Source organism: Festucalex cinctus, chromosome 8 (genome assembly GCF_051991245.1).
Source record: "Festucalex cinctus isolate MCC-2025b chromosome 8, RoL_Fcin_1.0, whole genome shotgun sequence".
NCBI classification, from domain to species: Eukaryota; Metazoa; Chordata; class Actinopteri; order Syngnathiformes; family Syngnathidae; genus Festucalex; species Festucalex cinctus.
The window spans coordinates 901727-916242 of NC_135418.1; the positions used below are offsets into that span (position 1 = coordinate 901727).

Sequence of the window (14516 nt, forward strand, 5' to 3'; positions counted from 1 at the left end):
TTTTATAACGCATCAAAAACGTAAGAGGGGGTAAAATTCTTATGTACAACGCAATCTTATATACAACAACTCAAAAACATAAAATACATAGCTAGACGTACCTTCTTCACGTACGCGCCATATTCCTAACATAATAAAAACATATTTCATACCCGGATACTTTCTAAAAAACTACTAACCTAAGGGTTACAGGGCTATCCATTAAAAGAATCCGAGCTAATAATTAGAAGATATTTCATTCATACATATTCAGATAAAAAGGCTAACATCAAGATAGAAGACTCTTACAATCAACAGCTTAAAGATTTCAAAAAGTATGATCCCCACAATACATTCCCCCTCCACCTCCTAAATCAGTTACTGCTTTTAAAAAAAAGAGTTTGTGATTACAAGTCCTTTTCATAAATCAGTTTAAGAAAAACAAAAAAACAGTATATTTATTAGTTTTTTAAATATTACAAAAACGATAATGTTAAAACCCGTTTCCACGCAGCGCATTCGTATATACAAACCTCATAAACTTAAACAACAACAAAAATACATAGAGACATCCGATAAAAATCGTATAGACACAAATTATAGCACTAGCGGTAACAAAACTAGAAACAGAAAAATAACATTTTATACGTGTACGCATCTGCAGAGGGGCAAAAACAACTTGCGCACTCAGCTCATGAGAGTGCCACCAACACCTTCTCTAAGCCTAATCCTTTTTAAAAAAAAAAATCAGTACATTTATTAGTTTTATAACGCATCAAAAACGTAAGAGGGGGTGAAATTCTTATGTACAACACAATCTTATATACAACAGCCCAAAAACATAAAATACATAGCTAGACGTACAACAAAAACGTGAGAGAGGGTAACCTTATGATGTCAAAGACCGCCTCCAGCTTGTTTTCTCAGGTTGGGTGGGGTTGGTGTTTTGTAGACCGGAATTTCTCAGATAGGGGAGAATGGAGGAAAACTCCAATTCGGTGATGTATTTGGTGAGGTAAGAGCATTTTAACACAGCTAAAAGCTCCGAAAATTTAATTTTTCATGTTGGTAACCCTTTAGTATTTTATTTACAAGCTCGTAAATATTCTCAGTGGTACATTTGTAGAAAATGTATATCCCCAAAGCAGATTTACAACTAGAACGTGAGCAACGCCTCGACGTGAGGTTCCTCTTTTGTTTTGTAGGAATTATTTGTATTTTCGTGATTTAGTGTCATTAGTATTATTATTTTGCACAGTGAATCACATTTAGGATAACATATAAGTATGTCTTTAAATCTGGTAAATGTGGAAAATTCCATTTTGAATTGCTACAGCCCTAAAATAAAAGTGTACACACCCTTCTTCATGTACAAATACATCTATGGTGTCATAAATTCAAACCGTGGATCCTTTCTAAAAAACTATTAACCAAGGGCTTACAGGAATACCCTTTGTAAGAGACTAAGGTGTTAATCTACTAATAAGAAGATGATTTTGGTTAAATTGTTGCAAAGATCGGCTTTAAGATTAAAGATTAAGGGTTAAGTAGAGTATAAATCTATTAACGTATCAAGAAACTCAAAGTTTCATACTTTCAATTCTCTTAGTTTTAAAAAGAAGCAGACGTCTGACCAATAATGTCCACATGCAGTTCCTGCCTGAGTTTGTGATTACATATTCTCTCCAGAAATCAGTATTTTTTTAAACTAGTACAAATATTATCTTTATTAAACACAAAAAAAAAAAAAAAAAAGGTAAACAAATTTTCACGTCCCTCCCCAAACAGCGTACTCTTATACACATCATAAACATAAAATAATAAAAACATACACGTCTAAGCATACCTATAAACATCACATATATATAAAATGTACAAATTCTAGCATCCATCGTCTTGTAATAGATACCATATAAAAATAAAACATATCATTTGTAACCGAAACGTAAATGAGTTGAGTTTGGTTTAGTATAGGGACAGTGTTCAGTAACATTAAAAAGATGGCTGCGGGGGATTTAGTACGATGCTAGTTTCGATCTGCCGTCGCCAAAAATTTAAAATTAACCCCACTTAATATTTAAAGGCTACTCTAATGCCATACATTGTTCCGTCATCCAAAATGTATAATTTACAAATTGAATACCTTTGAATCAAATTTTTAGGTTTTACATTCATTATCAACATTTTAATACCCTAATTTACTTTTGTAGACTAACCCTATTGTGTTCATCCTACCAAAATGTCTTTATTACATTGCTATCAAATACAACGCACAAAACATCAACCAATTAATTTCATGCCTCACTCTATTTAAAATTAAAAATACAGACAAACTTATCACATTCTAATACCTACCTACCTCTCTTAATCATAGGCTGTAACATCCTTAGACCTTTAGATGGCGCCGTTTACCGCAGCGTGAGGGAGTCACACCTCTCCGCCATCCTCCGTTTAGCTTTTTACATAGTCACACAAGTTTTTAGTCTAGGAAAAAGGGGGGAATGCGGTTCTGAAATGGGTTAAATAGCCGTCCTATACGCACGAATAATCTATTTTTTCGTCTGTATTTCCCCCCTCTCCAACTCCTTCGGTTAGAAACAGACGCCCTTTATTTTTTTATTTTATTTAAAAAAAAAGAAAAAACCCATCGAAGGAGACGCAACTTCATATTCTGAAACACCGGTAAGTTTCTTTTATTTATTTATTTAAAAAACAAGAAGTAAATAGATTACATTTTTTAATATTCACACTTTAACTCGATTAAGAAACCCTCGTACTATTTTACATTCACGCACGCACATGCCCGATAGAGGCGCCGGGGGACGCTTCCTATCGCACGACTTAGTGTGAAGTATCACTAAGGTGGTGGGGAGCGCTTCCTCCACGACTTCAAAAGCTGGTAGGGTCCTTCCCAGGAGTACGGAAGTGGAGGGGTGATGGGTTCACAACCTTATCTACCTATATCATGACTCCTGGGGTCTTGCAATGGGGGAGGGCCGGGGGGTGCTTCCTTGCAAGACTTCAAAAGGCGTGTCCTTCCTGTGACACGATGAAAAGTTTTTTATCAGGACGAAAACGATTTATGGTTAGCAGACGGTAGAACTATGGGGGGTCTTGCTAGGGGGGAGAGGGGTATCCGGAAACATATGTTTGCTGGGGGTGCAGGATGTCATCAATCAATTTTGACAGGAGCTGTCTTCGGCTTCTGATTGGCTAGGGTTGTGAGGGGGGACGGGAGGGGGGACCGGAAAACATATGTTTGTTGGGGGTGCAGGATGTCATCAATCAATTTTGACAGGAGCTGTCCTCGGCTTCTGATTGGCTAGGGTTGTGAGGGGGAAGGGAGGGGGGACCGGAAAACATATGTTTGTTGGGGGGTGCAGGATGTCATCAATCAATTTTGACAGGAGCTGTCCTCGGCTTCTGATTGGCTAGGGGGGCGGTGAGGTGGCGGGGGTTAATTCAAAATAACGGGTTCTGATTGGTTGGGGGGCGGAGCATCTGTCAAATTTTGACAGGTGGTCCCCCAGCTTCTGAATGGTTAGGGGGAGGTGCTTAATTCAAAATAACGGCTTCTGATTGGCTAAGAAGGCGGAAGTGGGCGGGGCTTAATTCAAAATAACGGTTTCTGATTGGCTAAGAAGGCGGAAGGGGGCGGGGCTTAATTCAAAATAACGGCTTCTGATTGGTTCTAGGGGGCCATAAATCAGTTTTTGACGTTTGCCGTCCTTTAATAATATATGTTGTTTTACAAAGTCGGTTTTTATTTCATAATGTCCCTTTTCCACAATGGTCGTCTTTTACATAATGGCGTTTTACAGCTGAATGTCTTGGCCTGTCAATCAAAGTCAGTGGGTGGGACCACCTGTGTGAGCCGAGATCGCCGTGACGCCTACCCCGTAGCCTGACGCAGAAGTTTAACAAGGCCTTTACGTTATGATCCGATTCTAAACGATTTGCTACTTCTTGGAGTACTTCTGAAAGTGACTTATCTTCCTCATCCATGCTTTAGCAAGCCTGTGACCGCCATGGCTCCTCATCAGGCGCTAAACTCTCCACGCGTGAATTGATACTGCAAGTGTCATGTCTGTATAAGGGACTCAGCCAATCACGTAACTGTCTCCGCCTCATGTCATTTGATTGACAAACCCAGTCATTCGGCTGTAAAAAACCATTCTATAAAAGAAGACCATTGTGGAAAAGGACATTATGAAATAAAAATCGACTTTGTAAAACAAAGTTTTCTTATCTTAGAAAACCTTGAAAAATAAATTAAATGTCTTTAAAAAAAAAAAAAAAAAAGAATGACGTTGTTAAAATAATCATTATGAAATATTTAATCAAAATAAAATATTTTATGAACACTTTTCATAATAATACTAACGCCTCATTTTAAAATTTAATGGCCATATTACATAATTGTCTGTTATTTATCTACAGGATAGTTATTTCAAAATGACCTTTTTATTTATTGAATTTTGACACTTTTGGGCTTCCATATTCAGACATCATCTCTCCACTCCCACTCTTGTATTAGATTGAATGGTGAGACAAATATGTCAGTGACATCTTGCAAGAATGCCGCCAGAAAACGTTACTTGGAAATGTCACCCTTTTTAGTTGTCTTGTACAAACGGCCACCGTTGGCCATAGCCGACGCCAAAAAACAGGAACAATTCGCCGAGGGGCGAGCATTAGAAGCAATGAACTGAAGCAGCTAACACAAACGTAACATACCTCCGACACCGCGAGACCTGTGTTGCGTTTACTGACACTCGGATATGAGTGCTAAACCGAATGAATGGAAAAATATAATGATAAAAAAGGAGAACCATTTTAGAGATCCATGTCTCAAATGGGCGGGCACAATCATCTTGGTGGGCGAGCACGGACCCCTATGGCCCGCCCATGGTGACGGGTGTGCCTGCCATGCATGTCTTTGGAATGTGGGAGGAGACAGGAGTACCCGGAGAAGACCCACACAGACACGGGGAGAACATGCAAACTCCACCCAGGAAGGCCGGAGCCTGGACTCGAACCCGAGTCCTCAGAACTGGGAGGCGGACGTGCTAACCAGTCATTCACCGTGCCGCCCGAACTCAAAACATTAAATAGTAAAATAACATTATGATGATCTAATCTTTATAAAAGTTGCACTGGCCCAGTCAGAGCAGAGATATTCGGGTAGCCTAACACAGACCTCGGGACCATGGACCACTGTTAATGTACAGCCACGTAAAATATCGTGTAATACTGCGCATTCTGTTCCTTTGTAATGTTCACTAGTATGTTTTTCTTTTCTTCTCATGTTCATTCTTCAGTGTGATGGAGGTGTCACCTTTTTATAACAGGAATGCCTTTGCAAGATTTTGAACTTTTCACCTATTTATCTCACCTTTATTTATCATTTATTTTTCATTTATCAATTATTTATCCCTGAAGAGTCAGGTAATGTGGATGTCCTCATGTGAATAAAATTTGTTTAAACTTGAGTTGCAATCCATTTTCTTTTTTCCAGTAATTTCAGTTTACATGAAATCCAATATGATGAAATTAAGGGCTATTGATTACATTAAAGCCCAAAATAAAGGCTATAAATTATGTCTTAATTTAAGGCTATTAAAGTGAACAATAAAAGCTACTAAGTTCCACTGAAAATAACATTACAGAAGTGTTTATGTGTATCTAAGAAATTAGCAGGCAGATTTGATACAGCATCTTAACAATAGAATGACAAATATGCTTAACACGACTTGTTTTGATTTGTTTACTTTTATATAAGATGTAAAACAAAATGTAGAATAAAATCTGATTTCCACTGAAATTTTTTTTAAATTTTTTAAACGCATATCTTAAAAAAAAATTAACATGCATATTTGCTAGATTAGATTTGCTAAATTAGAATGACAAATATGCCTACAATGACTTGTTTTGATTTGTAATGACTTTCTATTAAAAAAAAATAAATAAAACTACCTTAGCCATTTAATACGTTCGATTTATTATTAAACTGAATCAAGAGTAAAATCTAATCATTTCCACTGAAAATATATTTATAATTTTTTATACATACAGTAAAAATAAGCAGATTTGCTAGAATGTCCTAAAATAGAACAACATATGCCTACAATGACTTGTTTTGATTTGTATTAACTTTCATATCAGATGGAAAAACAAAACCATTTTAGTCATTTAATGCTTTCGATTTCTTATTAAAATGAATTTAGAATACTCCAAAATCAACATTTGAACAATTTTGACACATTCGCCTCAAATGTACAATCAGGCGCTAAAAACTAATTTGGAGGCAGAAAAAGCTGATATTGGCCGTCAAACCTAAACCAAACGTTGTGCACTCACATCTCTTGCTGTATTTAGTTTCTTCTAGCATCCGGATGATGATTCTAGCATGAAATTGTTTGGGCACCTGTTAATTTGTAAGATTTTGACACAATCACCTCAAATTTACAATCAGGCGCTAAAAAGCTGATAATGCCTGTCAAACCTAAACCAAACGTTGTGCAGTCTGAATTACATAAATTGAATTTGTGCTGTTCATTTTGAATACCTGGATTTAAAAACTGAATTTGAATTATCTACATTGAATTTGCATTTTTTAGTTTGAATCACTGAAGTGAAAAACTGAATCTGTATTGTAAAATTTGAATGTGGAAAAAAATGTCAATATTCCGTATATGTTCACACTCAGTTTTGCAAATACAAATTCAAACTTTCTCAATTCAAATTCAGTTCGTTTGACAAACATCCGGTACACTTATTAACTATTAAAAGGCAACGCAAGTAAATGATTTAAAACAAACAGAAAATATCTATAAAACTGTTTGCAACTGGTTTGGTTTTGGTAGACATATACAAATCACAACACCTATAAATGCTAAACTATAGTCAAGATGTAACTGTTAATTTGGTGACATTGACCGGACTTCCTTTGGACCACAGTGGTTGTTTCGACAGAGTAACTAGAAGAGTGGGGTACCCTGTTAGCATCATAAATAGTACTACTGAAATTTCCAGGGTGCCACATTGTCATTTGTAAAGAACTGATCCATGGATGGATGTTGTTTGTTTGTTTTTTTTAACAATCCCTCGGAAATGTCCAATGCAAACATCATCTTAGTGAGCAAACGCCCGACTGGTGAACACTTTTTCTGGGCGATTCTTTTAAACAAATTCTGAAACTTCATGGAAACTTCCGGTATGGCGAGGCATCTTTTTCCCCCCCCAAAAAAAAGCCCGTCTCCTCGCAATTAAAAACTTACTGTGCCTTCATCAATCACCAATTGTTTGATTTTTTGCACAAATTCGTTGGCCGTTAGTTCATACATTTACGAACACCACATGGGCCGCGGGACGAATGATGAGGACGCTGTATAGACACCGATCTAGTATACGCTCATACCTATATTAGAGGTTCCTCTTAGCCAATGGGATGCCAGAACGTTGCACAAACACCGATCTACTTACGAACGTCTCTTCATACGAAATTTTCGAGTTACGAAACGCCTCAACGGGAAAATATTGCCTCTTGTTCCGAAATAAATTTCTCGATACGAAAGGTAAAAATACATGACCGAACGCAACATACTTTCGGCTATGGCTATTTCCTACCATAGGTACCTTTGAGCGTAAATACTAGATCGGTGTTTGTGCATCATTCTGGCATCCCATTGGCTAAGAGGAACCTTAACGATAGATATGAGCGTATACTAGATCGGTGTTTGTGCATGTTTCTGGCATCCCATTGGCTAAGAGGAACCTTTACCATAGATATGAGCGTATACTAGATCGGTGTCTATACAGCGTCCTCATCATTCATCCCACGGCCCATGTGGTGTTCCGATAGTTTTTCGTAAATGTATGAACTAACGGCCAACGAATTTGTGCAAAAATTCAAACAATTGGTGATTGATGAAGGCACAGTAAGTTTTTAATTGCGACGAGACGGGCCTTTTTTTTTGGAAAAAGTTGCCTCGCCATACCGGAAGTTTCCATGAAGTTTCAGAATTTGTTTAAAAGAATCGCCCAGAAAAAGTGTTCACCAGTCGGGCGTTTGCTCACTAAGATGATGTTTGCCTTGGACATTTACAAGGATAGTTTTTTTTTTTTTAAACAAACAAAAACAAAAAAAAACATCCATGGATCAGTTCTTTACAAAACACCAGGCAAAAAAAAAAAAAAAAAAAAAAAACACTTCTGAGAGAGGAGAACATGAACCAAAGAGGGCAAAAAACGATGAGGACAGCAGTTAAAAAGGTAAATGACCATCATTTTTATTCTTTACTCTATTCTTTGTTATTTACATTATGTACAACTCATTTATTGTGCAATAATCTAATTGTAACATGTATTTGTTACATGTTTTGATGCATTTTTATGCTTTATAAAACATTTATGTCTGAATTTTGGGAGGCTTGGAACGGATTAGGGCATTTACATGGAAAATGCCCTAATCCGTTTCTACTTAAGAACTTTCTTCCAGAACCAATTAACTCATTCACTGCCAGTCATTATAGAAAATTTTTACATTTCCAATACTCACGTGATATTACATTCAATAATTATATATAAACCGAATCTACCAAATAACAGAATAGACTCCCTACTTTTTGTCCCGTCCCGTTCTTTTATAATTGACAGCAGAAAAATGTAGGTTTGCCAAAATACAGCCATTTCTCCCATGGACTCTGAAACTGTGTTTATTTCCTATAAAATGGGGCAATGATGTCATCTACCGGTGGTTGGGCATCAGTAAAGTTGTTTCCAAGTTTGATATTTACAGTGGAGCATGCTCAGATTCGCCCCCATTTAGCACCGCTCTAAAAAATACAATTGACAAGTATACTTGTCAAAGGCAGTGAATGAGTTAATTTCGTAAGTAGAGGTACCACTGTATATATATATATATATATATATATATATATATATATATATATATATATATATATATATATATATATATATATATATATATATATATATATATATATATATATGTGTTAGGGCTGTCAAAGTTAAAGCGTTAATAGATTAATTAATCACAGAAAAATGTCGCATTAATCACGTATTAACGCATATTAATCGCACTATTTTTTTCGACCACACTTGAGCCTTGAATGTAACCGCGGATGGTTACATTGAAGGCTGCACAGGTCAGTGATTAGGTCAATGCACGGCATTTCCTACGCCTGTTGTTCCAAAATGAGCGGGGTGACTCCAGTTGGTGTGCTCGGTGGTAAATTTCGCTTTTAAAAACACCCCGACGGGACTTTGGATAAAACAAAAGTAATTTGCATTTAATTATTTAATAATTGCTGAATTGCACCCAATTGATATGATACTGTTACGTTTTGAGCAATACACGCATGCATGGCAATTGCATACATGCATTTAATCAATGTTTGCAAATGACACTCATATAATAAAATGCATTAATGTCAAAATATTACAGTATTTTGTATTTATTTTATATTAGGCGAATACGCGAGTAATTTAGTTGATTAATCGTGATTAATCAAAATTAAAAATTAAAAAGTGGGATAAATCAGATTAAAAATTATAATCGTTTGACAGCACTAATATATATATATATATATATATATATATATATATATATATATATATATATATATATATATATATATATATATATACATATATATACATAATAGGCGAGTACCTGTACTTAATTTTTTCCACTTAAAACACTGCCTGGAGGGCATGAAGACAAGGAATATAATTGGAAGGAAATCAAAAACTTTATTTTGGGTCCTTTGGACGTATCTTTAGTTCCGTCGAAATCAAAATTGATATCTGTCAATGCAAAATAAATGCTTTTCACAATAAAACCGTTCTCCTGTTTTGAATTGATATTATTATTACTTTCAATGAAGTGGTGATTGCAACCCTTTTTACAGTGTGGGCCGGCACTGATTGTGTACACCACTTATCCTGCGGGATCGCAGGGTGCTGCAGCCATCCCACCTTCAAATACTGAATATGTTTTTTATTGCAATCAGAAATGCTCGTTTCTTTTCTAATCACAAGTGCTGCATGCATTGGCTACCGTATTAGTCACTAAAGTGACCAGATCACCTTAGCCTGTTGCTCGAAGCAAACGGCGAGAAGAGGTGGAGCCATGGACCCTTAAAACCCGTTAGTCAGCCTACTCATGATCTACTGATAAAAGGCCTGTCCAACGTCATCCCTCCCATCAGTAAGCATGATCACGAAGGACTGGTGAGTTGATTTTAATTGCACATTTAGTTGTACTCGTCGGCCTATATTTGGCCTACAAGTTTCGTGGAAAAACAGAAGAGGACGCTGCGGCTATTTTTGTTCTGTCCCTCAAGAAGGCACATTTGATGTAGCATCAACGCCCGGACTTATACTCACCGCATTGGGAATATGAGAGCTGATTAGTTTGAGCAATAAAGAGGCTCCCCACAGCACTGACCATGCAGCATCCTTTGGAATTTGGGGCACTTCGCTGTCCTCCGGAAGTTCAACCCGATCACGGGACGCATCGGTACCGGAGTTTCATGATTGAAGAAATCCTCAACGATCACGCTGAACACAAAGTTGCGGCTCCGACCAGAGAACTCCTCAAGGTCCACGCGCTTCTCTCTGCTCGAGCATTCCGCAACCAAATGGGTAAGAACAAACTTAGGCGGCCAAGTTGAATATGAACATTTGGAGGCCAACATAAAGGTATCTGAGTGCTTCAATTCTATCAATACCCCCCTCCCCCAACGCACCCCCATGAAATAGGCTATGCAAAATAATTTGAAACGCAAACTGTTGTAGTTTAGCACACACACACACACACACACACACACACACACACACACCCGCCCGCACACACACACACGCAACCCCCCACAGAATTACCAATGCAATCAAGTCCACCATATGACCAACTAACCCAAATTATATTGGACAAAACATTTAAATATGCGAATCGGATAGGCCAATAGTCTCCATCACCACAACAAAGGTTTCAATAGATGACCGGTGGACGTATGTGTTCGACATTCATGCTATATATTTTTGTTTTCTTTTGGAAGACACGTAATTAAATCCAAATATCTTTGTTGCTACAATTTCCGTTGGCAACATATGAATAGCAATATAAGTATACTGAATAAATGAATATGAATAGCAATATAACTGAATTGGATATCCTTGATATGATATGAATATAGCATAGAAGTGAATAACGCCTACATTTAGAGAAGATTAAGACATATTGCATGAATTACATGGAAGCTATAATTACCTCTTCTGCGCCTTTGCACACAAAAGATAAATAAAATAAGGTTCTCGTTTCTGAAATTTCCAACAGAGAATATTTGTCCCTTTATTTGACTCTGGTTTATTTGACCACATCACGGGCCAACGAGAGTTCCGCTTATAGTTATTTAAATCCCTGTAATTAGCCTGAATGACGCTAATGACGACAGTGTCAAATAGTTTCAACAAAACAAAACACGCAACTTTTTCGTTTGTTTTGTTTGGAGCCAAAACGATGTGATGACTTATACAGATATGTTACCACATCAAGGATCCAACGAAAGTTCCGTTTATAATTATTTATTTAGATTTACAATGACCCTATATATTACGCTAATGGCGGCATAGATAGTTTTAACAAAACATAAACACGCACAATCAACTTTTTCGTTAGTTTTGTTTGGAGCCAAAACATGTGATGACTTTTACCAGTTGTTCTCAAATGGGGGTACGTGAAGATTTTAAAATACATTTAAAAAGCAACATTCATGCAAAAATCATTTAAAAATAATTAGAACATTTTGTAAATATTTCAGGAAGATCTAAGTTAATAAAATAAAAATGAAATTCAGTCGGCTATTAAATTTCACTGTCCTCTGGATCGCCTGTCAATTACTTGAAAATCTGATTAATTAAAATGAATGATTTCTGTTTGAGAACAGATCTTCACTATGATCTCAAAGGAGGACACTTAATGGTGATCATTTTTTTCTGTGCACAATCTTTATTTATAACTGAGTTAATTATTTCCTTTTTAAGTTTATTATTGTAGTCTTTTGATTTCCAAATAGTTCAACTGTACAAATGAAGTTCCAAAGTTTAATAAATCATAAAACGATGTCACCGCACTTTTTTTTTTTTAAACCCAAAATGTTTTTCACTGTTGGGGTACTTTGGCTGACAAATTTTTTTTTTAACAAGGGGTACAACACTGAAAAAAGTTTGCGAACCAATGTTATTGGTTGCATTGTAAAAGTCAAAAGGAAGGTGGTGGTGGGGGGCGTAATATCCCATGTTGATATTTCCCCATTCTCTTTTGAAAGCGTTTAAGGCTGACGGGACGATCATGAAGTTCCCCTTGTCCCCGCTGCCTTGCTCACTGAGCTCCCCAATCGGCTCCCCATTATCGGCGGCTGCAAACCTGCAGGTCGGCGTGTCATCTCACCACCTGCCGCTTGCGCTTGACCTTCACCTCCGGGGGAAATTGGACCACGGTTCCGACAGAGCCAGCAAAAGCAAGAAGGGCCGCCGAAGTCGAACCGTCTTCACCGAACTACAGTTAATGGGTCTAGAAAAACGCTTTGAGAAGCAGAAATATCTGTCTACCCCCGATAGGTGAGTGACGAGAGCGAATCAAAAATATAGTCAGGGAAAATAAAATTCATAGTTGGACAGGGGCCGAGACAAGTTCATAGTTAACTGCTGACTTATTTTGAAAATTGTCATTTTATTTGAATGTCTCTTCCAGAATAGACCTTGCTGAGTCTTTGGGTCTCAGTCAACTCCAAGTCAAAACATGGTACCAGAACAGAAGGATGAAATGGAAAAAAATTGTAAGTTTACCACTACATTAGCATTAAATGTAACATACATTTACGCCGGTAGGACTGTACAAAAGTTTTTTCCCCCACATTTACACACGTACCCACGCGCAGACACACGCACGCACGCACACACACACACACATACACATATATATATATATATATATATATATATATATATATATATATATATCTCAAGGCCTCAGTTAGCCGAGTCTTCAGATCAACCACTTACGTTGGAACGCTTTCTCCTTTCCTTTAAAAACAAACAAAACAAAAAACAAACAAACAAAAAAAAAAAAACCCAACACATTTTAAGCAAATAAGAGCCGACAAATCCGAAACCTTGATTGTGACGTATAGTCTGGCTCTGGCAAAAACAAAAAAAGATTGTACCTTTCGAGAGAAACCAAATTGTGCCAGTTCCCGAGATATATTTTGTAAAGTGACACATTGAGATCAAACACAAAATGTAGATTTGTTGTGATTGTATTGCTGTTAATGTTTTACGATATATATATATATATATATATATATATATATATATATATATATATATACACACACACATACATATATATATGTATGTATGTATTGTATTGTATGGGTTTCTAGAAAGCGCATTGTGACAGCTAAGGCTGTTTGAAAGCGTTCTAAAGGTGACTTATTAACAAGTAACTGAATTATCTATAATTATTCATCGAATATTTTCGAATATTTTAGTTATGAATTGCGCTCTTTGCATTGTTGCAAATATAAAATTAAAAAAAAAGCTCTAAAACCACTTTCTCTTTTCTCCTGTCAACCACCATTGTAAGTACAATGCAGGCAAATTACGTAATTTTGGTATTTATTCTGCTAGAAGACGGCATTATCAGGACCCCCACCCTCCTCCGTATATGTTACCAAAGGGGGGAGCGTGCATGGGGGCAATAGAGCGTGTTATTGTGTTATGATTACGTTGCACTATGTCATGCTTTTTGGGATATCTCCGCAAATAGCAGACCATTTAATAAAAAAAAAAAATGCGGCGAAAAGCGCATGGTCTGGAAAAATGGCCTGTTCTCACCTATTCCCAAATTCACGAATGTTATATAGCGTTTTTATTGAGTCTGGACAATTTGAATGAGAAAACAATAATAATTGTACTGACAGTTTTTTTGTTTTGTTTTGTTTTTTAAAAAACAAAAAACAACCAACTGTGTAGAATTAAAAATACCCTAAATCAATTGTAATTGCCTGTCTTGTATCTGAAATGTTCCTGCTAATTTTGGAATTTCAGGTGCTGCAGGGGGGAGGTCTGCACTCGCCAACTAAACCAAAAGGCCGTCCAAAGAAGAATTCAATTCCGAGCAGCGAGCAACTCTCTGAGCAAAAAAGATTTTCTTCTGGCACCGAATACCAGTCTGAAGGCTACAACTCTCATTCCGAGAACACTCTGGAAGAAGGACTTCATTGAGTCGCATTGTAAACACAATTTGAATGGTGATGTGGTCAAGAAGAAAAGTGAAGCTGAGCTCCGCAAGCTGGCAGTTTTGGTCGCCGACTGTCTATCTCAAACAGACATCGTTGGACAACTTGGGCTGTACATAGATCCCGTATAGTGAAAAGCTTTACGCCGCTTATGTTAGAAAACTGCGAATCGTTTCCTTTTTTTTCTTTTTTAAAATGTACACTCTAAAA

At 36.8% G+C, this 14516-nt stretch overlaps 1 protein-coding gene across 1 annotated transcript; it reads left to right on the plus strand.

Moving 5' to 3' along the window:
- Positions 1-10454: 10454 nt before the first annotated feature.
- Positions 10455-14310, plus strand: barx1 (BARX homeobox 1). Its single transcript, XM_077530637.1, has 4 exons — positions 10455-10650; positions 12333-12624; positions 12758-12842; positions 14116-14310. Exons 1-4 carry the CDS (start codon positions 10455-10457, stop codon positions 14290-14292), a joined length of 750 nt encoding a protein of 249 aa, XP_077386763.1. The 3' UTR covers positions 14293-14310.
- Positions 14311-14516: the final 206 nt, after the last annotated feature.

Excerpts from the sequence above, each read along its gene's own strand:
- barx1 (XM_077530637.1), top strand. The coding sequence starts at position 10,455 with ATGCAGCATCCTTTGGAATTTGGGGCACTTCGCTGTCCTCCGGAAGTT. Across the intron at positions 10,651-12,332 it reads AGCATTCCGCAACCAAATGG|CGTTTAAGGCTGACGGGACG; the intron begins GTAAGAACAAAC and ends CTCTTTTGAAAG. Across the intron at positions 12,843-14,115 it reads GGATGAAATGGAAAAAAATT|GTGCTGCAGGGGGGAGGTCT; the intron begins GTAAGTTTACCA and ends TTGGAATTTCAG.